This window comes from Rhinolophus ferrumequinum, chromosome 12 (assembly GCF_004115265.2).
Source record: "Rhinolophus ferrumequinum isolate MPI-CBG mRhiFer1 chromosome 12, mRhiFer1_v1.p, whole genome shotgun sequence".
Lineage (NCBI taxonomy): Eukaryota > Metazoa > Chordata > Mammalia > Chiroptera > Rhinolophidae > Rhinolophus > Rhinolophus ferrumequinum.
The window spans coordinates 55,033,150-55,057,963 of NC_046295.1; the positions used below are offsets into that span (position 1 = coordinate 55,033,150).

Consider the following 24,814-nt stretch of genomic DNA (forward strand, 5'->3'; position numbering starts at 1 on the left):
TGCAGCCAACATTTACTGAGCGCTTACGATATGCCAGGTGTTGAGCTAAAGGTTTTACGCCGTTATCTTTTTAATAATGCATACAGCCCAACCAGGAAGGCGCAAGTCCCACGTGGGGCCAAGGTAAAGAACAGCCACCCTCGGCGACGTGGGGGCCGCGGTCCAACGCGCCGGCTGGGTGGGAAGGGGGCGGTGCGCAGGTGGGGCGGGCCGGAGGCGGGGCGGTGCTGCGGTTCCGGGATCCGGGTCCCGGGCTGCGCTGCAGCCTCGGGGCGCGCCTAGCGCTGGCAGCGGCTGGCGGGCGCATGTGGGGGTACGCGGTGCGGCGGCGCTGCCCACGGGGGCTGCGGCGCGGCCGGGAGTCGCTGCTGGTGCTGCTGGCGCTGCTGGCGATGGTCGCGCTGGGCTCGGTGCTGCGGGCGCAGCGCGGGGCCAGGGCAGCTGAACCCGAAACCCCGCGCACCAGGCGATCCGGCCGGCGCGACCCGGTCCTGCCGCGGCCTCCGGTGCCCGAGGACGCTCTGGGAGCGCGGGGCGAGGCGGTGCGACTGCAGCTGGAGGGCGAGGAGCTGCGGCTGCAGGAGGAGAGCTTGCGGCTGCACCAGATCAACATTTACCTTAGCGACCGCATCTCGCTGCACCGCCGCCTGCCGGAGCGCTGGAACCCGCTGTGAGTCCGCAGGTGGCGGGAGGAGACCTGCCCGCCGAGTCCCCGGGCCTCAGGTTTTGTATCTGTGAAGTGGCGGGTGGAAGTGGGGTTTCCAGATACCTGGGGATCGCGCGACTCATTTAGTCTTTCTCCGGAGATGGCAGTGGAGGAGTTCATATGGGGGGAGGGACGCGAGAAAGTTTTAAAAAACTGAAAATAGAAAATGTCAGCAATTGACAAATTTGTTCCTAGGTGGTCTCCTGGCTCCCTACCCCTTGAGAAGGTCTGTCGTTGGGTCCCGAAAAGTACGGGTTGAGGCTAAGCAGACGGGTTTAAAATGAGACCCCCCCTTTGGGTTCCCTTCCTGGGCCCCATAGCACCCTGCCTTGGTGAAGCTAAGGACTCCTGGGGTTCCAGACAGGCTCCAATCACTCATCTTTGCGCCTGGGCCTATGAATGAACCAGAACGGAGGGTGTCCTGAGCAGGTGAGGTGAAAGGTGGCTGGAAGGCCACGTCACAGGCGGCAAGTCTCCTTCCCTCACACCTGAGCAGAGGAGGAAGGCAGGAAGGAGCGCCGGGTGGGAAGGGCTCCTTCTGGCAGTGCTCCAGCCCACCTCACTCCTGTGGGTGGTGCAGGCTCGGAGTCTGTGTGATCAAAGGCCTAATTCCTACTGGAGCTGCTCACTGGGAGTGTTGTGCCCACTGCCTAGGTGAGAAGGGAACAAGCTGGCAGGCCTCCTTTCCTCCATTAGTAGGGATCTTCCAGGTCGCTTCTTCAGCCCCTCCTTAAAGACTGAGGAAGAGAGGGCTCAGAAAGGGGGCCAGAGGAGCCAGCAGGGCAGCCTTGCTGTGTACACAGCACCAGGCACCTGTCACTCCTCCCTGAGCCTTGTCTTTTCTGATTTACAGGTGTGGAAATAGGACAGGTGACAGCTAGAAAATAGTGGAACTTGGGGGGACTGTGACTCTCCTGGCCCCCTTGGCACTGTGCTGCTTTCAGGAGTTGAAGGACTTGCTCTGTGGGTCCTTGGCCAGAGAGCATGAATGCCTAGGAGACCCTACCTCTGCAAAGTTTGGATAGACTTGCGCCTCTCTGTTTTGGGGATCCACTCTTCCCTAGCCTCATACTTTTGCCTGAGGCATTTTCACTGTTAATCTTTTTGAGAAGTTTGTTTGTTGGGGTTGGTAGCAGTCCCCCCACTTCAGCCAAATGGCGCTGAATGCAGGTTTATGTCCTGGAAACTCCCAAGAGTGCCCACTGAGTCAAGGGGAAGCTTTCAGGGGTGAAACCCAGCCCATGTGATATACAATCCTGGCGCTTGCTCATCAGCTCTGTGATTTTAGGCAAGCTATCTAGACTTTCTGAGCCTGTGTCCCTATCTGCAAAACAGGGAATGAGTAGAAATAACACAACCTAGGAATTAATAAAACACCTAACACCTGGGAGCACACTGTGTACTCAGTTCTAAATGGTTTTTCCTCCCTTCCCTTTTGCCAACAATATACTCAGAACGTCACTTTTAAGAGTCATGCAGGGATTGGTTGTCAAGTTTTTCTTTTCTGGGTTCCAACTTCCTCTTTTGTTCCAAGTTGTGAAATCGCTTTGAAACACTGTGGATGACCTGTGGGGCTTATGGTATCCCGTCTCCATGGTGACACAGCTGCCCTGTGTCCTATCAAGATTTGCTTATATATCCTGCTGTGGCATTGACCCTGGGAAGTTAATCCCAACGCAGCTTGATAAGGACTATGAATGCTTCCTGCCTTTAATTCCCGCAGCAAGGCCTGTTGGGTTACTCTTGCCTTGCTGGAGAGAAAAGTGAGCTTGATCTGTGTTGCTCTCAGTCGGGCCAGGCCTTGAGGCGTAACTTTGGTGTGGCCAGTAGTATCAGGGCTTTTTATGGAGTCTCACTTTTATGATTTTAATAGTTCACAGAGGTCTGAGGATGTAATCAGGGTTTTGGGATTTAGCCTGAGAAACCGGAATGGCAGATTATGAGTTCACAGTCGGGGTGGGAGGGGGTGGGAGGGTTGGTCCTGGGACTCTAATTAAGAAGCGGAGGGGTGGTTAAGATCCTTGAATGTCACAGGAGGGGAAGGCCCTGAGGCAGCTTTCAGAAACCTGAGAGGAAAAGCCGAGTTAACAGGCAGATCTGGGCAGAGCTGAAAGAGAATCCAGAACTTGTATCCCTCCTCCCTTTTGGGGGGGGGAGGCAATTATGTATCTATTTTAATTATAAAAACAATACACGTTCACTCTAGAAATATTAGCAATTACAGAGAAGCAAAAAATAAAACAATAAAAATCACCCATAAACCTACCACCTGGGGGAGAACCACTATTAACATTTTGCTATGTAGCCTAGATTTTTCCAGGTATAGAAATAGATTTTGAAAGATATTGTCACGCAGGGTCTCAGCTCCCGCTCCCCACACAAGAACGCAGGACATGGTGAGGCCAAAAAGGAACACCCACGGAGCCGTGGGTAGGGGAGTCAGACCACTATATTCTCGCTGGCGGCTGCGTTGGAGATGCAGGAAGCAGGCTCCACACGATGCGCAATCTGCCGTCCACTTTTCTCCCAACCAACCCCACTTGCTAGCTGCAATCCGTGCTTCTCTGCCAACCAAACAACTCCCTTGCCAGCGTAGCCATGGCAGCTGTATTAGTGGCTAATGGCTCACTGGTTACAGCTGATGGTCTACTAGTCACAGTTGATGGCCATCTACTACCCGAGCCAGCACCTTTCCATGTGAGATCAAGAGCCTGGAAACTGCTCTCTGGGACTCTGTCCCCACACTCTACCCCTCCAGGGTCTCGCCTCACAATCTATGTCACAACCGTCTTCCACGAGGGACCCTATGCGAGGAACCTGGAGATGGATGCAATATCCTGGGCACAGCCAGGGTTTCTCAGGGTACCACCAGTCTTTCTGGGCACAGCCGACTTCCTGGGCAAAGCCAGGGTTTTTCAGGGCACCATGCTGGAACAATAGTGGCTCACAACCAAGCTGCTTACATATTCTCAATGGTGGTCGGTTGAGACTCAGGAAGCAAACATCTGCCTGTTCCACCACATGGTGGTACGTTACCAAGCAAACAGTCAAGCAGTCCATCAAATTAGGGATGGAAGGCAATTCCCCATAGTCCACAGTCATTCGCCAGGGTTGTGTGTTGGCCTCACAATGTGTGTCCTCTCTGCAGGACGAGGGCTCCAAGTCCTCCCCACCCTGGGGGTGAGGGACGACCTTGACCTCACCCGCATCCTCCACTGAGGACTCAGCAGCCGTTTTCTCCTGGGACTACAAGTCCCGCATCGGGGCTGCCTCAGTAAGCACTCCCTAGCCAACAGAGCCTCAATGACCTTCGCTTTCTCCGGCTTATGCTGGTTGGAGAACCGTCCACGTCTTCTCCTGCTCCCAGCACCACTCCTCCTGGTCTTCCTGAGACTGAGTGTTCATACACACAAACTGCTCCACCGTCCTTCAGAGAGTTCTGGCCGGCACCATACCCTGCTCGCGAAACTGAGCTTTCATACATATAAACTGCTCCATTACCCCTTTGGGGATTCTGGCCGATGCCGTACCCTGCTCACTGCGCCATGTGTCATGCAGGTTCTCAGCTCCTGCTCTCGGCAGGTGGACACAGAATATGGTGAGGCCAAAAAAGGAACAACAACGGAGCCATAGATAGGGGAGTCATACCACTATATTCTTGATAGCAGCTGGTTTAGACACAAAAGCAAACATCCGCCAACAGGGTTCTTCCTGCACCCCAGTCTCGCTGGCGGCTAGGCGAGACACAGGAAGTAGGATCCACACAATCCGCAGTCCACCACCCATGCTTGCTAACCCCACTTGCTAGCCGCAATTCGCCATCTGCTTCTTTGCCAACCAATCAACCCCCTAGCATAGTCACGCCGGTTATATTAGTGGCTAATGGCTAACCAGTAACAATTGATGGCCACCCAGCCACAGCAGATGGCCATCTGATTACAGCTGGTGGCCATCTAATAACTGAGTGAGCTAGCACCTTTCCACGTGAGGCCGAGAGCCTGGAAACTGCTCTCTGGGACTCTGTCCCCACAGATATATACATATGGGTATGTTTTACTTACTGAAACATGAGTATGTACATAGGCCCACACACGTTTTTAACCGAAGTCTTTACATTACAGCAGTTCCTCGAATAATGTCCTTTTTTTAAATGTCACACGTATTTTTTTTTATGTCATTTTTTTAAATGTCATTTTGTTTTAATGTTGATGAGATGCTGTAGGAACTTAACTCTTGTTTTTATCAATGAGCCTGTGGTAACACTGGTTTTGTTATACGTAGTTTTGCTTAAAGTCACAGAACCTATAGATGTGAAATGAGGACTTGCTGTACAGTGGCTAAATCTATTACCATAGGCAGGGAGTTGGGAGCTCTTAAGGGATCATTTGGCTTGGTTTTTCCTGGCATCTGCAGGCCTTGGTACCATATCTGCTCAGGAGGTCACTTTTAGATAGGGCGAGAACGGTAGAGACACTTTGGAGTGTTGGCTCTAACTCCTCCAGACTTGGTGTTAGACCCCAGCATGTCTGTGAAAAAAAGTGTGTTTTGCTGGGGCTGGCAGGAGGGAGTTGGTTAGCATTTCTCAGCAGTCAGACAATGGACATTCCAGAAAATGTGGACGTCACTCTGAAGGGATGCACAGTTGTTGGGAAGGGCCCCAGAAGCACCCTGCGGAGGGACTGCAATTACATCCGTGGAGAACTCAGTCTCCTTGGAAGGAAAAAGAAGAGGCTCCGGGTTAACAAACGGTGGGGAAATAGAAAGGAACTGGCTACTGTTCGCACTCTCTGTGGTCGTGTACAGAGCACCATCAAAGGTGTTACTACATGGGGCTTCCGTTACAAGATGAGGTCTGTGTGTGCTCACTTCCCCATCAACGTCGTTATTCAGGAGAATGATCCTCTTGTTGAAATCTGAAATTTCTTGGGTGAAAAATACATCCACAGGGTTCGGATGAGGTCAGGTGTTGCTTGTTCAGTATCTCAAGCCCAGAAAGATGAATTAATTCTTGAAGGAAATGATCTCGAACTTGTATCAAATTCAGCTGCTTTGATTCAACAAACCACAAAAGTTAAGAAAAAGGATATCAGAAAAAGTTTTGGATGGTATATATGTTTCTGAAAAAGTAACAGTTCAGCAGGCTGATGAAAGATCTAAGTTGTCCAGCTACAGAAACACCAAGATGTTGAGTGATTCCTCAGACTTATTTGTGATATTTTAAAGATGCAATAAAAGTCATGTATTGATTTGGAGGGGGAAAACAGTATGTTTTGCTGGGGCTGGCAGGAGGGAGTTGGTTAGCTTTTTGTAGAAAGGTGTGTAGCCTGCTTGTCTGTTCTGATAACAAGATTATCTTTGGAAAAACATCACACATGATGTGGAGGTTAGATATTTCTTTTGCTTACCCAACAAGACTTCAAACTGCAGGATATTTTATTCTTATTAGACCTACCTTTTGGCTGCAGAGTGACACCCTTTCTTTGAATCAATACTTTAGGCCTAGAACATGTTCAGTTTTGGTTAGTATTTTCATGATACCTTTTTCCATCCTTTTACTTTCACTCTGTCTCCTTATGTTTTACCTGTGTCTCTCAATAGCATGTTGTTAGATTTTGTGTTATTTTAAAAAAAAATTCCATACTGACAGTCTTTGACTTTAACTAGATAGTTATGTCCGTTTGTATTCATTGTGCGTATTAATTCTTTAGGATTTGATTATACCATCTTATTTTATGCTTTCTATTTGTTATGCTTTTTCTATGTGTTTTACCCTTCCTTTTTTTATGCTGCCTTTTGAGTTAATGGAGGTTTTACCCCCCTTTTCATTCCATTTTTCTCTCTCTACTAATTTGGCAGTTATATTATTTATCTACAGATGGTCCACAACTTACAATGGAGTTATGTCCCCATCATTGTAAGTTGAAAATATTGTATTTCGAAAATATGCTCATAGCTTAGCCTAGCCTACCTTAAACATGCTCAGAACATTTACATTAGGCTACACTTGGGCAAAATCATCTCACTGCTGCCGTCCAGCATCATGAGAGCATCTTGTATTGCATATCACTAGCCCAGGAAAAAATCAAAATTCAAAATTTGAAGTACAGTGTCTACTGAATGCATATTGCTTTCTCACCATCATAGAACTGAAAAAGCATAAGTTGAACTGTTAAGTTGGGGCTTAATTTGGGGACTATCTGTATTTCTAATCTTTAGTGGTAAGTTTGAAAGCACATATGTAAATCAACAAGGTCTAGAGTCAATCAGAAATTATCGATCTTGGAAGGCCTTGACGTTAATCACCTCCGCCCCAATTTGTATGCCGTTTTACTCCAGTCTTTTAATTCTGTCTCGCTTTTCTAACCCACACATTTGAAAAATGCAATGTTTGTTTGTTTGCATTTAACCACAAGTGGCCCATATTTTCTGCCCATCATTTTTTTTCTAAAGAGTGGTCTTTGGATCTTAGAGACTTTTCTAAGGTTCTTTTTCTGCTTCCTGAGATTTACCATGCACTAATTACTGTGGTGAAGGTTATTGTTGTAAATATTCAGTTTTATTTATCAGAAAATGTTTTTCTTTTGCTCTTTTTCTTGGAAGATAGTTTTGTTGGGTATATAATTCTAGGTTAATAGGTTGGCATTTGAACATGATACTCCATCGTCCCCTGGCTTGCACCATTGCTGTGAGATGTCTATACTGAGTTAAATTTGCTTGTCCTTCTGTTTCTTTGTCATTCATTTGAGGTCCTCTTTTATTTATTTAAGCGTATTCAGCATACTTATTTTAGGCTCTGTGTCTGATAACTCTAAAATCTAGATTCATATTTTCTGGACTCCGAGGATGTCTGTTACTTTTCTGTAAGCTAAGACATGCATTTAAAAGGGTTTTTGTTTTTGTTGTTTTTGTTTTGGAGAGGTAGAGGAGCAAAGATTTTTATTAAAGCGAAAGTACAGCTCTCTTACGAGAGGGGGTACCCAAAACTGGATGCCCCTAAGAGATTTTTTTAAAGTATTTTATCAAGAATTTTTTGAGTGTCCAGGAGGGTTTCCCCAGACATTTTAATTTTCCATATTGCCAGAAGTGGAAGTCCTACATTCACTTAAAAAATAGTTATTTTTCTACTAGTCAGGATTCTTTTGGTTGAAAGTGACTGAAAACCCAAGGCAAACTGATTTAAATATAAAAGAAAGTATATTGACGTCTATCACAGAAAAGTCTGTGATGAGAACTGTGTCCAGATTGTTCTGGGCCATGGATTCAGAGAATAAACTGATGTCATCAGGAAAGTGTTGATTTTTCAGGCCTGGGGCATGTGACCTTCCCAGTGGGGGGTGTGTACATGTGTAAGTATACACTTGTGTGTATACACATGTGTATGTATGTGTATGTGTGTGTATATATATGTGTGTGTGTTTAGCCCTGCCGAAACCACACAAATTGAGAGTCCGGGAGGCGTGGTTCCTGAAAGAAATCAAAGTGCAGTAAGGAGAAGAAAGGAGAAAGGAATCTGGGGAAGGTAAAACATACCCATAGATGTTAGGACCTCCCTGGCCTGTTCTACAAAGGATATGAATTTTCACTTTTTAAAGACATTTTTGTGATCACCTGAATGCAAAGGTAAAAGACCAGAGGCATTTATCACACCCATTCATTCGTATCTAGATACTACATAGACGCTCGTATCCAGATACTACCTAGACGTGTGTTGTGCTAATGGAGAGTACCACTCAATAAAATTGTTTTGAAGGTCAAATGGAACAATGCATGTAAAATGCTTAGCACACTGCGTATCGTGTAGTAAGCACTCAATATATGTTACTGTTATTACCAGGTACAGTAAAAGACATGCCGACAATCCAGAACAAAACACCATTCAGCCCCTGCCTTCACAAAGCACATGGATTATACCAGAAAGTTAGGGAAATTCTCTGATTTAGTGGAGACTTTTGCTCTGAGCTTCCTTTTATCCCCTAGGCAGAAGTGGAACCCGGAGTAATGCATAGTGGTCCTTCTCTAATTGAAGGATGCACAGTCAGGAAAAGGGTAAAGTATTTTTCCTGAAAGCAAGCTTAGAGACATTGCAGAAGGATACATTGAATGTTATGAAGGAGAATGCCTTTAAGGGATGTTTTAAAGAAAGAAAGAAACGCTATCAGGCCAAGAAAAAGAGGCCAGAATATTAAATTATTGTTTGATGAAGGCATTTGTTATGGGGAGCTAAAGAAATATGATCCGGCTTTTAAAAATAATCTTTCTTTGTGATTATAAAAATAATTCAGGTTTATTGTAGAACAATTTTAGAATGCAGAAGAATATGAAGAATTAAGAATCAGTGTTTATCCCACTACTCAGAGATCCCCATTGTTAACATTTTGGCATATTTCTTTCTATTGTTTATTGTTTATGAGCGTGCACATACACATTGTGTATAGAATTGGTATAATGCTGTATGGATTTTCATCCTCTTTTTCTGATTTAACATTATAATGTGGTCATTCTCTTTTATGGTTACATATCCTCTGAAAATGGGTTTTTGGGTGGCCATGGGGCTTTTCTTCATGTGGTCATGCTACACTTTATTGAAATATTTGTTTTTGACGTTGAAATTGTTTACAGCTTTTTGCTATCATAAATAATGTTACCAGGAAAGGTTTTTATGGCAAGCCTCCTTCAGGGTATTTCTGATTATTTCCTTAGGTGAGAAATTCTTAGATGTATTGATATGAGAGCAAAGAGAAGAGGAACATTGTAAAGCTCTGAGTATAAGTTACCAAAGGGGTACCCGGTGTTCTTGTGGTTTAAGGGGACACAAATAGAGAGCCCACCTAGACATTTGAGAACAGTGGTCTCGGGCTTTGGGTTGTCCCAGAGTAGTGAAAACACTTAAACAAAAATACTGAGGAGGGGCTGACATATGGTCCCAACTTGATTTGGTCGAGGAAAGCTTTTTCCGCCTTCCTACTTATTCTCGTCATAAGAAGAAATAAATTTTAATCCAAAACAGTGGGGATGTGATTTCACACTAAAGGACAGTTCTTTAAGTTGAATAAACTTCATTTTTGAAAACCTCACTTCATCATCCTTATTTTCACTCATTTCTCTTTGGATCTGTATGTTTGAAACTGAATTTTACCTTTAACTTTTTTTAAAAGATAAAAAAATCTTTATTTTTAGGTTTTACAAAAACGCATTTTTTTTTCCATGTAGTATAAGCAATTAATTCTTTCTGATGCTTGTAGTGGGTTATATACTTTTCTCTGCACCCCATCTAGTTTTCAGAGGCTTATGAAATCCAGACACTTATTAATAATTTTATGCATGTGTATGTTTTCCATTTGCTATAACATATTTGGAGGAGGGCAGCTGCTTTGGTGGGAGAAGAAAAAAATGAGATAAGAGAAGGCCTTTGTCAGGGTCTCTAAGATTGGGTACATATCCATGGATCAGAACCAGCTTGGTATTTGGGTAGACCCCTTGCAACCTTAAATTTTTTTCTTCTTTTTGTATTAGACTTTTAATTTTGAAAAATTCAAACCTAGAGGAAATTTGCAAGAATAGCAAACACACTCCTATATATCCTTTACCTAGGTCTACTCATGACATATGTTCTTTCTATATGAATACTGTAGTAATATACACATCCAAGAGTATGTTACAGAGATAATAGTTTTTTATTCTTTGTTACGTCTGTATGTATTTTCGAAGAACAAGGATATTGTGTCATGATACCATGATGCAATTATCAAACCTCAGGAAATTTATACAATATTGGATTTTTCCAACTATCCCAACTTTTTTCTTCCTGATGTGGTATCCAATCAAGAATCAAGTATGACACTTAGTTGTCATGTCTCTTTAGTCTCCTGGCTGAAACAGTTCCCCAGCCTTTCATTGTCTCCCGAGACACTGAAGTTTTTAAGAGTATAGGCCTATTGGTTTATAAAATATCTCTTAGTTTGGGCTGAGAGTTTCCTTGTGATTTATTTCAGTGTATGTATTACCACAAAACTTCGTGACTTAAAACAACAATAAACATTTGTTATTTCACATCATTTCTGTGGGTCAGGAATTTGGGTATGGCTTAGCTGGTGGATCTGGCTTGGGGGTCTGTCATGAGATCACAGTCAAAATGCCACCGAGGGGCTTTCATCATCTCAAGGCTTGATTGGGGCTGGAGGGTCTGCTTTGAAGAAGGCACATCCCACGCTGGAAAGTTTGTGCTGGCTGTTGGTCAGATGCATCAGTTCTGCCATGTAGACCTCTCATTAGGCCACTTGTCTATCCTCACTGCAGGGTGGCTTCGCTTGTCCAGAACGGATGGTCCATGGGAGGGAAAAAAGAGAAAACCTCAGTGTCTCATGACCTGGTCTTAGAAGTCACATACTGTCTCTTCTGCTGCGTTCTGTTCATGTGTGGTGGTTTTAAAACACGCACAACTTTTTGATATCCTTCCCTTCAAAAGACAAAGCCTAATTCTCCTCCCCTGCTGTGTAGGCTGGACTCCCCCCTGTGGAGGACAGTGCTAAGTCCCTGCTTCCGTGAACTGGAAGCTCATGGCATCCAAGGCTTCAGGTCCCACTGATTGGGGCAGGTGGGGCTGCCCTGTTACTTCAGGACACCAGAGCTGGCATGCTTCCAGCCTTGTCTGATTTTTCCTCAGGTGCTCAGAGCTGGGCCTCTGGATGCAGCAAGGAGAGAATGTAAAGGCAGCTGTGAAGAGCAAGCCCCTCTCTCAGAGACTCTTAGATCAGGGGTGTCCACACTGCGGCACGCGGGCCAACTGCGGCCTGCGATCCATTTTTAATTGGTCCGCAGCGAATTCCAAAAATATATCTAGTTTACTTAAATAAACCAGGTGAGGCAATACATACTTCACCTCGAGTGAGTGGCCCGGCTGTGTGTGTGTTTTACCGCATATGGCGCTTGGTGAAAAACCTTGAAAAAAGTTTGGACACCCCTGTCTTAGATAAACCAGTTCATGTGGAAAAGCCACCCCAGTGACGGCAGAGCTTTCGCTGCTGCAGAAGCTGTCCCGGCATTTAGGAAAAGGGACCTGGAGCTCCTTGGAAGACCCTGAGAGGGAGGAGAGAAGAAATTGCCCACGTCAGGTAGGAGGGAGGGCTTGGCGGGGAGATGTGCTTGTAAGGATTTATTTAGATTCCAATGGCCCACCTGAGCCTCCTGGGGGGTAAAAGGAGCAAGATGACAAGACCCGTGGCAAGCTCCCTGGCACACGTTTCTCAGCCATGCCCACACGGACACGCTCACAGGCCCTCTGAACTGCCCAAGTTACTCCACCTCTCTGAGCCTTAGCTTCAAAATGGAAACAATAAATACTAACATAGGAAGCGGTTGTGAGAGTTAAATAAAGTGCCCCATTTCATCGATTCCAAGGCACTGTTTGACAAAAATATTGAAACATTTCTAAAGTTAGGATGTGTCTTAAAATCAGTGCTTTCTATGGTTATTTGTCTGTCTTATTGGTTCATGAAAGAATGGCATGTCTTCCAACCATTAGGCTCTTAACTTTCATTGTAGACCGGGGATATGATAGCACTGAGGAATTGCTTAGTTTTTAAGGTGTCACAATGATATTGTATTTATTATAAAACAAGAATCCTTATCTCTTAGAGATATGCATCGAAATGTTTATGGACACTGTGATATGCTGAATTTTGCTTAAAAATAATCTGCGATGGGGAAGTGGGTGAGGACATAGTTGAATCAAGATTGACCAGGTGTTGAGAATTGTTGAAGTCAGGTAAAAGGTACACAGGAGTTTCTTATAGTATTCTCTCCATTTTTAACATGTTTGAAATTTTTTATAAAAAGATAAAAGGAAAAAAACTACAAAACAATAAGTTGTATACACAAAGGGCCCTTCCTTGGCTTTTTGTGGGATTTGGTCCCTCATTATTCGGGTCTCATCCTAAATGTCACCTCCTCTGAGAAGCCCTACCTGATGACCTGTTCTGTGGTTGCTCCCCTTCTCTCTCCCTGCTCCCCTTTATACTTGCTGTTTCGTCACCCTCATTTTGTTCGTAGTATAATCCCTTTCTAAAATTATTGATGTTTTCTTACTTGATTATTATCCCCCTAAATGTAAGCTCTGTGGGAGCAGAGGTTTTGCCTATCTGGAATGTAGTAGGCCATCAGAAAATATTTGGTGACCGACTGATAATGGCCCATGGGTATGGTGCCTGGCGTATGGCAGGTAGTTAGTAGATGTTAGTTTCACCCCTTATCCTGCTTGGTTCTCCATCTCTTTGATCTGCCACTCATATTGTCTGGAAGGCCGCCCCTTTCTGCCTGTAGCTTGGCGGGTCTTCAGCATTCATCCTTTTCTTGAATTTCCAGCCCAGCGTTCAAACCCTGGTCCTTCTGGTATTCCTTTTATTGGGTGTCATTTTAGAATCTTTCTTAGAATCTGCTGGGATTTACAGTGGAACATGGGGGCGGGGCACTAGAAGACCCCATCATATTATTTCCTATTCCCATAGACGCTGCTGGGATGAAGTGTAGGGAAGATGCTGGGAGAAGGTAGGGAGAGACTCAAGTGGGCCGTGAGTAACCAGACCACGTGAATGACAAGTGCTGAAATGGAGGCTTGGATGAAGTGCTGGAGGAGAATCGAGGAGTCCGGGGAGGAGTCCGGGGAGCCTCTGCCCCAGGCGGGGTCCCAGGGCCTTCCCTGAGGAGAATAGAGTTGAGTTGTTCTTGAAAGAGGACAGACCGCTTGCCAAGTAGAGGAGAAGGGAAGGTCATTCCAGGCAGAGGGCACAATCTGAGCAAAGGCCTGGCAGTGGGATTGGAAAGGAGTGGACAGATGGGAGAGCCATTGGGCAGGGAGAAGTAACAGTCTCCCTCCTTTCTGATTCTGCTTAGTTTGTATTTTGCTCAAATCTGAAAATTGCTTTAAAGCTTAAAACCCGTATTCCCCAGTTCAAGCTTATTGGATGTCATTTTAGAGCCTTTCTTAGGAGGTGCTGGGGTTCCTAGTGGAACATGGGGGGCTCTGGAAGATCCCAGCAGATTATTTCCCGTTCCCCTCAAAACTGTGACCTATGTCCCCTTCACTGCTCCATCCCCAGCACTGGCGTGGGCTGGGTACCTACAATCAGCAGTGGGTTCTTGATGCCTGAAGTTGTGTGTTGTATTTGCAGGTGCAAAGAGAAGAAATACGAGTATGATCGTTTGCCCACAACTTCTGTTGTCATAGCATTTTATAATGAAGCCTGGTCAACTCTTCTTCGAACAGTTTACAGTGTCCTCGAGACGTCCCCAGACATTCTTCTAGAAGAAGTTATCCTTGTAGATGATTACAGCGATAGAGGTAAACCCCCGAGAAGGCTTGTGGAGGATTTCCATGGCAGTGCCTGGGAGGTGAGAGTGTGACATGGGACACGTGGAATAGGCCTGGTAAGGACCAGCTTCCTGTGTCCCCCTGTGTTCGTTCAGCCCTTCCCTAGGAGGGAGGGGCACAGCTGCGATGACAGGGCTTTACCACACAGAGCTACTGGAAACAGAGGGGAGGGATGCTGTCTGCCTGGGTGCTCAGGAGGGAGTGGTGGATCTTAGTCCTGAAGGTTGAGTAGTGTGGGCAGCAAAGGAGGAGCGAGGGCGCTTCAAGGTGGAGGGCACCGATGTGGAAAGGCTTGGCGGTGCAATGCTGCGTGGGTGGTGTAGGGTCTGCCAGTAGTTCAGGAAGGATGGAGGGCCCACCAGTGCTTTGGGGACGGGTGCAGGAGGCCAAGGAGCTTGGACTTTGTCCTAAGGACAGGGAGAGCCAAGGCAGGGTTTTAGGCAAGAGAGCAGTTTGGGGGATCCCTCTAGGCTGGAATGTGGAGAATGGCATACGAAGGAGCTTGGTGGGGGCACCGGGGGGCTGTAGAGGTGATCGAAGTGAGAGATTGAGGCTTGGAGTCAGGTGGTAGCAGAGGAGAGGGGAGGGAGGTGGCACCCACGGGCCTGGAGGTTGGCTGAAGGGTACGGTGGACCCTCGGGCCTCTGGCTTGGGTCTCCAGATGAATGGTGGTGCCATCCCCAGAGCTACAGGGCAGGAGGAACAGGTCTGGGAGAGGAAGGGGAAGGTGATTGGTTTGGGACATGTTGAGTTTGACATGAGATCAAAAAGAGCCCAAACAGGAGAGGAACGGAAGCTCAGGAGATGTGTTCCATTGAAAAGGTAGTCAGCTCCCTGCAGGCCTTGGGGACCAGCAGTTCACATGCAGTCCCGGGCTGGCCCTTTATTATTCAGTGAACAATTGTTGAGTTTCTACTGTGTTTGGGGCACTGTTCTAGGCCCTGAGGATTCTGGGGGGGAACAGGACAAGTCCCTGCTCACTTGTCTTCTCCGAGCCTGTTTCTCATCTGTGAATGGGTTTATCACACCTGTCTCAGAGAGTTGTGTGGAATAAATCAGATCATGTCTAGAACAGAACTTCATGTCAGCTAGCATGTAGTAGGCACTTGTCTCCATTTCCTTTTGTCGTTTCTTCCAGGGTTTTAAATCGGTGTGTGTAGGCAGTGGTCTGGTTCACAATGCATAGGCTTGATTCCCAGCTCAACCCTTCAGAGCTGTACAGCCCTGAGCAAGGAGCTTAACCAGTTTCAAGCACAGCGTCAGCCCTGGTTTTATAACATGTTAATATTATTTATGAACATAAGATAAATGGCACAATAATAGTTACTACCTTGTAGGGTCGTCGTGAGGATTAAATGAAATAAAGCAAGGTCAGTGCCTGGCATATTGTTAGTGCTGGTTAAATAACGTCTCTTTTTATGAAATATCAAAAAAACTACAAGGTGCTGAAAATATTTCAGAAATGCCTTCATTCAGAAGCAAATATCAGATTTAAAATTTTATCTTCAGGGGATTAGATAGGATTTCTGAGATTCTGTGGCTGGCAGGAACACCATACGAACCCCTTCCAGCAACCATCAGTTCCCTCATAAACATATGGTGGGGCCAGGGTTTCTCCTCCCCATCTTGGTAACCTGGAAGGCAGGTGAGATGTCCCGCTCAATCTGTCATGGAGGTAAGAGCCCTGCCTCCTCCTGCCCCTTCTGCAGTGTCAGTCTGAGCTCCGTGGAGGGGTGTCAGCCCTCCCAGGGTGTGGGGAGACAGCTCAGGCAGACAGAAGATGAACACTCAGCAAACCCATAATGAGTGCAGGGAGGCTACATGTGCACTTTCCCGTGCATTCCCTGGGCACTGCAGTAAGTTACCTTTGCTTGGGAGGTCACCTCCCTTGTTACTGCCATCAGCTTATTTGCAGTTATATTTAGGATTGAAAAAAGCCAACCGATAAGTGTTTTTTTGTTTTTGTTTTTGAGTGGCAAGAATATTTAGGGAAACATTTTCACAATCTATATGAAGCAACCTGGAACATTTTATAAAATTTTCCTCTTCACTGGAGATTGAGGACTTTGAGGCAAAACTCACATTGATGTGGGGAGATTCTCTCATTTTTATTTTGCCTGGGGGGTGCCTACTGGTCTCCACCTTGGGGCCTCTAGTCCTGGAACCTGTGTGTGGAGGGGGAGTCCTGGGGCCAGTCCTAGCTGTGGGCACACCCTTCCAACTTATAAGGACTTTCTCTTCTGCAACATGGGATGAGCACATCCTCTTGACAAATTGGATTTGTTTAAGAAGGATGAGAAATTGTACTAGAAAATGCTGGGAGGTAGTGCTAAGTTTGTGGATTCAAGCCAGAGTCCCTGCATTTAAATCATGGGACCTTGTCAAGTTACTTAGCCTCTCTGGCCTCAGTGTTCCCATCTGTACAATGAGGATAATCTAGGACTGTTATAAGACTCACGTGAGTTATATATAAATCACTTAGGCAGCAATGAGCACAGTAGGCCCTCTCATGTTAGCTGCCATTATCGTTACTACTATTACTGTTTTGATGGAGATGTGCTCCTGAGAAAAATTACGTTACCAAAGCTGTATTATAAAAAAAATTCGCAACGTAATTAATTCCTTATAAATGAAAAGTTTATAGCATATTACATGATTAATTCACATAAATTAACAAAATTTATATTAAAACAATTTTTCAGAAAAATTGTAGGTGAGTGGTTCTTGTGCTTTTTGTTTTTAAATGTTCACAAATTAAGGACTAATGTGTTTTGGAGGTATAATAGCTTTCTTGAGATATATCCACATACCACACCACCCATTTCAAGCATACAGTGCAATGTGTGTGTGTTTTGATGGGCAGCCTTTGGTGGTCGTGGAATTGCGCCACCCCCGCCTCCCCCAGCCTTCTGGTGGTTCCAGCCTTGGTTCTGGGTGAGGTGAGAACGTCCCAGATGGCAGGGCAAAGGAGGCTCGTGTCTATTTAGCTTTCTTTCTGGGGTCGGGAGGCTCTGGAAGGTCCTGGCGTGGGCTGTGCAGTGGTGACGCCCACTGTCCCGCTTGCCTCCCTAGAGCACCTGAAGGAACGACTGGCCAATGAGTTGTCGGGGCTGCCCAAGGTGCGCCTGATCCGTGCCAACAAGAGGGAGGGCCTGGTGCGTGCCCGGCTGCTGGGGGCTTCCGCGGCGAAGGGTGATGTGCTGACCTTCCTGGACTGCCACTGTGAGTGCCACGAGGGGTGGCTGGAGCCACTGCTGCAGAGGTGCGTGAGCCGTCCACACGGGGAGGGTCCCAACACTGCACAGAAGCGCAAACAAACTGATCACCGCCGTGTGAAAGGCCATGGGACGCCTGGGTTCACGTGCTCCTTGGGCAAATCCTTTGTCACTGGGTGTGGTAACAGCCGCTACCTCTCACTGGGCTATGGAGGCTATTAAATGATTTCATACCCGTACAGGTCTTCGAACGTGCCAGTATGTAGGAGGTCCTAGATGAGTGCTTGCTTTTATTGCTACTTGTTATACACGTTTATTGTAGAATACTTAGGAAGAAAAATGTCAGTTGAATAGAATGACACTTCTGCATATAGTACAAGTACGTCTTGGTGTATTTCCATCAAGCAGGGCTGACTTATCTGTTCTGCCCACTACCTACAATGCCTAGGGCCCATGAAACTTCAAAGGACCCGCAAACATGTTTTTATGTTAATTTCTTTTAAAATCAGCAGGAAGAAATGAATACCATAATAATGAATCTAACCTGGATTGTGTTTGTCTTTATGCCAATATAGCCATAAAATATAGTTTTATATACACAGGGGATGCCAGAAAAATGTATACACATTTTAAGAAAGGAAAACTGTATTAAAATTGTAATACTCAATATATACCGGTAACAAAAGATGAATACAAGCCACGTCTGACTTCTGCAATTACAAGAGGTGTTCAAAGTGGTTACCATCAGCGTCCAGACACTTCTGATTACGGTGAACTACTGCTTGAGAAACGGTGACCAAAGTGTCCACTTGTATACATATTTTTGGGATCCCCCAGTATATATATATATATATATATATATATACACACACACACACACACACACACACACACACACACACGAATAAAATTAGGTCATGGAAAGTTATAATGTGGCCCTGTCTTCAAGGCCACTTTCTCTGCTCGGTTGCCAGTTGTTGGTCAGCCTGACTCACAGCAGCTCATGGCAGCTCCTGATGAGCCCAGCGCTCCAACCACCTGAGCCACTGGGCCCGGCCCCACTGCTTTATTCTAAAAATACTTACAGCTCAAGTTTGGCTGATCTGTTTCTTCACACCATTGTTTTGTGTGACTCTTATGATTTTTAGGTGTCAAATTCCAGATAAAAGCCCCCAAAACATAACCCAGAGAAATGTAGTGTTCACACATGGTCCAGTCTCAGTTCATCTTTCCTGGTGTGCTGTCAAATGCAAAAAAAACCCCCTACAATCTGGAAGCATGCTGAAGGATGGTTGCGCTTGTAATAATGATTATGGAGAGAATACCTGAGGCGTACGCACAGGCTGATACCTGCAACAGAAAATTATAGCATTTCCCATGCTACTTGTACTATTTCACAATAATTAAGATTAAAGGAAAAGAATAGCAGTAGTTCCAGGTTCTCTGCCAGACATCTTAATACATTCCCAGCGAGTCCTCACATTAACCCTATGAGTAGGTATGGTTCCACTGTTAACCATGTGGCAACAGGCCCTGAGAGGTTAGGTGACTCAGCTAATGTCACACAGTGAATAAGGGGCAGGATTAGAATTTATATTCCAACTCCAAAGGCTGACCCTTTGGTTTGGGTACGTCTCTGTATGGGGAGATAATTATTTCTTTTCTCTTTATGATTCATTGTGATTAAATGAAGGAACCTTTTGCAGTCTTGAGAAATGGAGAATGTGCTTCTGTTTTAACAGTTACCTTTGATTTTTACATATCTTGACTTTCATAGAGGGAGTCACAGTTAGCTGGAATACCCATAGATAGAATCAGAATATTAAAGCTGTGGGACGTTTCATATTAAGGCCAGGATCCTTGCTCCCCACCTTCCCCCAAACACTCCCCACGATGGTCACCGGCCTGACATGGCTGCAGACAAGCAGGCCTTTCTCCTTCCTGGTGGAAGTGTGAGGAGAGTTCATTCTCCAGTTTCCTAAGTGTCCTCCTGCACCGTCCACATGGAGAAATGGGTGTTCTGGGTGTTTGCAGGATCCGTGAGGAGGAGTCTGCAGTGGTGTGCCCTGTGATTGATGTGATCGACTGGAACACCTTTGAGTACCTGGGGAACGCTGGGGAGCCCCAGATCGGCGGTTTCGACTGGAGGCTGGTGTTCACGTGGCACATGGTGCCCCAGAGGGAGAGGATGCGGATGCGGTCCCCTGTCGATGTCATCAGGTCAGGGGTCGACTTCTTTGAGCGAGCCTCACTGCGTCCGGCTCACACGTCAGGGAAGGCCCTTGGGAGGGATGGTTAGCTATTGACCCCCCCCCCACTTCCTCCAGAGCATTTGTTTATTTTTATTAAAAATCTTTGCTATTGGTATATACACACGTACATACATAGTTTGGATTTTATATTGGCATATATATATATATATTTTAAGAATTATGGTAAAATGCATAACCCAAAACTTAACCATTTTAACCACTTCTAAGTGTCCAACTCAGTGATGTCAAGCACGTTCACAATATTGAGCAGCCACTACCTCTGCATATTTCCAGAACATTTTCATCACCCTGTGCAGAAACTCTGTCCCCATTAGGCAGTGACTCCCCTTCCTCCACTCCTCCAGATCCTGGCAACTTCTCTTCTGCTCTCTGTCTGTGAATTCCCCTGTTCTGGGCACCTCGTGTAAGTGGAATCACACAATATTTGTCCTTTTGTGTCTGGCTTCTTTCCCTTAACATGTTTGCAAGTTTCCTCTGGAACTTCATTCCTTTTTGTGACTGAACAGTATTCCATTGTGTATACAGCCACGTTTTGTTTACCCATCCACCTGTCGATGGACACTTGGGTTGTTCCCACCGTTTGGTTATTGTAAATAATGCTGCTGTGAACATTGGCGTGCTAGTATCTGTTTGAGTCCCTGTTTTCAGTTCTTTGGGGCACATGCCTGGGCGTGGAATTGCTGGGTCATAGGGTAAATGCACATGTGACATTTGAGGACACACTGTTAGGCCCCTTTTGAACTGGAGGGAGGGGATGGGGGTTGGGGGGTGAGTGGACCTGGGGGTGGAAGAATCACCTTTGTCCAGTGGGTGAGCCAGGGTCTGAGTAGAGCAGGCTCAAGGGGGGTTTAATTGCTCTCATTCTTGAGGTGTTGAAATAATAGTCTGGTTTCTTTCCCCCCTTCCAAGTCCAGGACCAGTTGGGAGACAGATGTAGGAGTCAGGCAGATGGAGATCAGACTTCAGCTTTATTGCTGGTGTATTGAGCCAGAAATGGTATCTTAGCTCTGCAACCCATGTTTGGCAGTTGGGCTTCTGAATCCTTCCACCTGAGTCCTGACCTTGAGGTGACCCACTGCTGGCTGGAGTAGGACGAGTGTGGAGACAGTATCGAGAGATGGGGCTGGAGAGATAAATGGGGCCACGTCATGTTCAGCCTTGAAGGCCAAGGTAAAGGGTTGGACGTCACCCCGAGAGGCTAGAAGCCACTGAAGGGTTTTAGCTGGAAGTGGTCTTTGCCTGTTGAATTCTTTAAAGATCACGCTGAATCCAGATGGTGGGGGACCTGGAGAGGACAGGGCTGCAGGCAGGGACGTCATTAGGAGGCCTTGCAGTCTTCCAGGGCAGGAGAAGACGGAGGGAAATGATAGACTCCAGGGCAGGAGAAGACGGAGGGAAATGATAGACTCCAGAGTGTTGCATGGAAGAATTGGGAGAAATTGGATGGGAATGGGGAAGGGAGGAATCAAAGATGACTCCCAGGTTTCTGTAGGAGCTCTTAAGGAGCATCCTGCCCAACCTCTCGCTGAGCAGGTTTGGAAACTGAGGCCCAGAGTGAGAAGGATGTTATCCAGGGTCACACAGCCAGCCTGTGATGCTGACGTGAACTCCCGTTGCCTACCGCCCTCATACACTTGTGTAAGGACATTGTAGACAGCTACCCTCCCCCTCCCGTAATATCCCTGGGCCTCAGTTTCCTCATCTGTGAAATAGGTACGAGCATATCCACTCTGCCTATTTCCTAGACTTTTCGCATGAACACACGTGAAAGTGCTTTATAATCTAGAACCTTCCCTTCCACAAGGAATCTGGCTGTCTTTTTCTCAGGCTGAGAGATTGGAGTGTGCAAGGAAAGCCAGCGCTTTGTCAAGGCCCAGATGTGCTGCTGGAGGATCTAAAGATGTTTAACTTGGACTCTTCCTGTTATATATTTCCCCATTTCCATGTTTATTCTTTTCTGTGTTGACCTTACAGCCTTCTTGCTATGGTAGGATGGAAGCCTTGGGCCATTTATGAAACCAGTGCTGGCTTGTAGAGGAAGCTGGTAGGGAGAAAACAGGGCTGGCTGAGGAAGCAGGTCAAAGCTGGTGTCTGGGTCCTGCAGGGGAGACCACTCAATCTGGAGAGGAACAGCGGGGGCGGGGGGTTGGGGGGGCGCTTTAAAATGTCACTTGCCTGTAGGAGTCAGGCAGATGGATCTTCTATTCCCCGGCCTCTAGAGGGCATCTGTGAGTGCCTGCGCTGTGACTGTGTGACTGAGGCCGCCACAGCCTGGTACCTGCCATTCTCCTGGGGACCACCGTCTCTCTCTTCGTCTCTCCTGATTGTCTATGCTTCTAAAAGCACAGGGTTTCTCTCACCCTTATGCCTTTGCTCATGCTGGTGCCTTCTGGGAGAGTCATTCCAGTCCTTTTCTTGGCTACCTCCCCTTTGTTCTTCAGACCCTGCCTCTTCCAGGAAACTGAGCTCCCCCTGTCCCCCATGCCCTCTTCTGTGTTCCCACATGGCTCAGGGTGACCTTAGTTAACATATTTATCATACACAGAGTTCTGTCCTTGCCTGTTGAGATGTCTGTGCCCTGCCCCAGGACAGGGACCGTGGGGGTACATCTGTGCCTCCAGGCCCCGCGTAGCACCAGGCAGAGCATGAGCTCAGGGTACCCTTAGAGATGGACGATTGGACTGAAGGGCTTGTGATGGGAACGTAGTTCAACTAACTGTGATGGTTTCCTGCTGCTTGCGTTGCAATGTGGATCTCACACTCTTCTAGGTCTCCAACAATGGCTGGTGGGCTGTTTGCTGTGAGTAAGAAATATTTTGAATATCTGGGGTCTTATGACACAGGAATGGAAGTCTGGGGTGGAGAAAACCTTGAATTCTCCTTTAGGGTAAGTATTCCAGTCTTCTCTTTGGACTCATTGTTAACCCATTCTCCCTCTCTCCCTCTCTCCCTCTCTCCTCTCTCCTCTCTTCTCCACGTCCCTCCCCACCCCCCACCTCTCTCTTTGGGAATGGCAGGATTTTATGAGAGCCTGGTAGACTTTTCCTCCATATTGGCAATTTATCCAGCGATCCTGAAAGATGATAATGGCACATGCATCCTATAAACATGCTTGCCTTCTTGTTTGAATTTTTAAAAAATATATGCTTTTTAATAGATTTGGGACAGGAAAGGGCCTTTGCAGTCACCTAGTTCTTTTCTCTCACTATAGGGGGCAGGAACTGAAGCTCAGCGAAAGGAAATGACTTGCTCATGGAGTGAGTGGCAGAGACTAGACTAAAACTCGGGTCCCTGTCTCCTGGTCCCATCGTTTTGGAGACTTGATTTCCTTAACTATTTATGAAGTGGCCTCTTTAACTGAGCACAGTGACTTTCAAACTTTGACACATAGAATTGTTAGGGAAACGTGTTTAAAAGGCAGCTTTACGGGAACAGTCTCCAGAAGGTCAGACTTGATGGATTTATGGTAGGGACCAGGAATCTGCCTTTTGTAATGAGCCCACCTCCCAATTCTGCTGTGCGTGACCCACAGGTGCTACTCCTTTGAGAAACCCCAAGCATGTCAGAGGATTCCAGTTAACCAAACCTTGCACTTTACGTATCAAAACCTATGTCCATGTTAGTGCTTTTCAATGGAAAATTTTAATGATATTTTATATGGTTTCCTGCTTGAAAAGTTGTTTAATAAACAAGCATCGGGCCTTCCACTAAGGACTCACACCCCTGTCATAAGCACCAGATGCTGTCCTTGCTCATACTTCCTCTGGACAGTGGAGAGTCCACGGCCATTTGCCCCGGCATGAAATGGCCCCAGATCACTCAGCCCGTTGAGTTTTAATTTAGGGTGTGCTTTTAATGGTCTTTCTGCCTTTTCCCTAGGTGTCAGGCTGCTCTGCCTGCCTCTAGAAGCTCTTCCTTTCCTCCTTCCACAGCTCTCTTCTTACTTGCTGCTTTCCTACCTTCTGTGGTTAGGAAATCAGGTAACTGGCCTGTGTTTTACATCATGAGTAAACGGGTCCCCCGCGAGGTCAGCTATGGGTGCCCCTGTGAGTCACGTGCGTGAGCTTTAGTGCATGGACTCTGGGCTCTTGATTTGAGGGCCTGCTTGTCTTTGGGTCTGCTCTCTTCCGCTGACTGCATTCTGTGTTCCGAGTGTGCCGGGAAGCGGCCTCCTGCCCCATGAAGGGTGAGGGCTTGGCAGCGTTCGTCACGACTTCCGTGTCCGGCCTCCTCGCGGCCGGCAGTGTGCAGCGGCTCCTCATTCCTGCTCTCCCAGCCCAGCCTGTGCTCTGCTCTGTGTGCAGATCTGGCAGTGCGGTGGGACCCTGGAGATACACCCGTGTTCTCACGTTGGCCACGTTTTCCCCAAGCAAGCTCCCTACTCCCGCAAAAAGGCTTTGGCCAACAGTGTCCGTGCAGCTGAAGTGTGGATGGATGAATTTAAAGAGATCTACTACCATCGAAATCCCCACGCCCGCTTGGTGAGTTCCCTGGGCGCACCCACATGCTGTCTGGCCTCTTCTGAACAGAAGCAGCCCCCGTAGCCATAGCAGACCTGGTTCCAGAAATAGAGACTCAATTGCGTGCTCATGATACAAGCGTGGGAAAACTTGATCCCTTCGCCTATGATTACACAGTTGGTTCTCCTTATTTGCAGTAGTTATGTTCTATATAGCCGCCATAAACACTGAATTTGGGAATCCTGCACCATGGCTCCGAGGAGAAACACAGGGGGAGGTACAGGCTGGCCTCTTGCAAGTTCATATTTTGGTCACCCAATCAATGCATACCTTGGTTTTATGTGTGTTTCTGTTTCAAGATGGCTTATTTAATATATTATTGTGGATTCATTACGCTGAATTCACGGCCAATAGCGCTGTCACGCACGGTTGAACAAAGCTCGTGTAACAGACATGTTTTCTCTGCCAGGCACATCACAGCCTTCTTGTGCTGAGAACACTAGACAGCACTTCAGCACTACGCTGGGGGCCATTTTAAACAGTGGAATCACCAACACAAAGCACAAACATGTGAAAAATGGGGCACTAAACACATTGTGAACAGGACACTTGTTGAGCGGGTGAGAGCTGAACCACGACCTCAGCTGGGAGCATACACAATGAGGGACTCAAAGTTTTCACCACTCTGCGCGTGTCTTCAAGTCCCTGACGCATGAAAACACCACCAGCACTGACCTTAGGGTTACAAATAAATTGTAACAAATAGGTCTACTGCGTCTGCACAGGCCAGTAAT

General features: G+C 46.6%; 1 protein-coding gene across 1 annotated transcript in view; it reads left to right on the top strand.

Annotated features, from left to right (window-relative positions):
• The first annotated feature begins 243 nt into the window (after positions 1 to 243).
• Positions 244 to 24,814, top strand: part of GALNT12 (polypeptide N-acetylgalactosaminyltransferase 12) — a 33,018-nt gene continuing 8,447 nt past the window's right edge. Inside the window, exons 1-6 of the mRNA XM_033123915.1 lie at positions 244 to 670; positions 13,873 to 14,042; positions 17,145 to 17,334; positions 19,322 to 19,507; positions 22,330 to 22,447; positions 23,865 to 24,041. Coding sequence (XP_032979806.1) covers positions 306 to 670; positions 13,873 to 14,042; positions 17,145 to 17,334; positions 19,322 to 19,507; positions 22,330 to 22,447; positions 23,865 to 24,041 — 1,206 coding nt within the window. The 5' untranslated portion in view covers positions 244 to 305. The remainder of the gene's footprint in view (positions 671 to 13,872; positions 14,043 to 17,144; positions 17,335 to 19,321; positions 19,508 to 22,329; positions 22,448 to 23,864; positions 24,042 to 24,814) is intronic.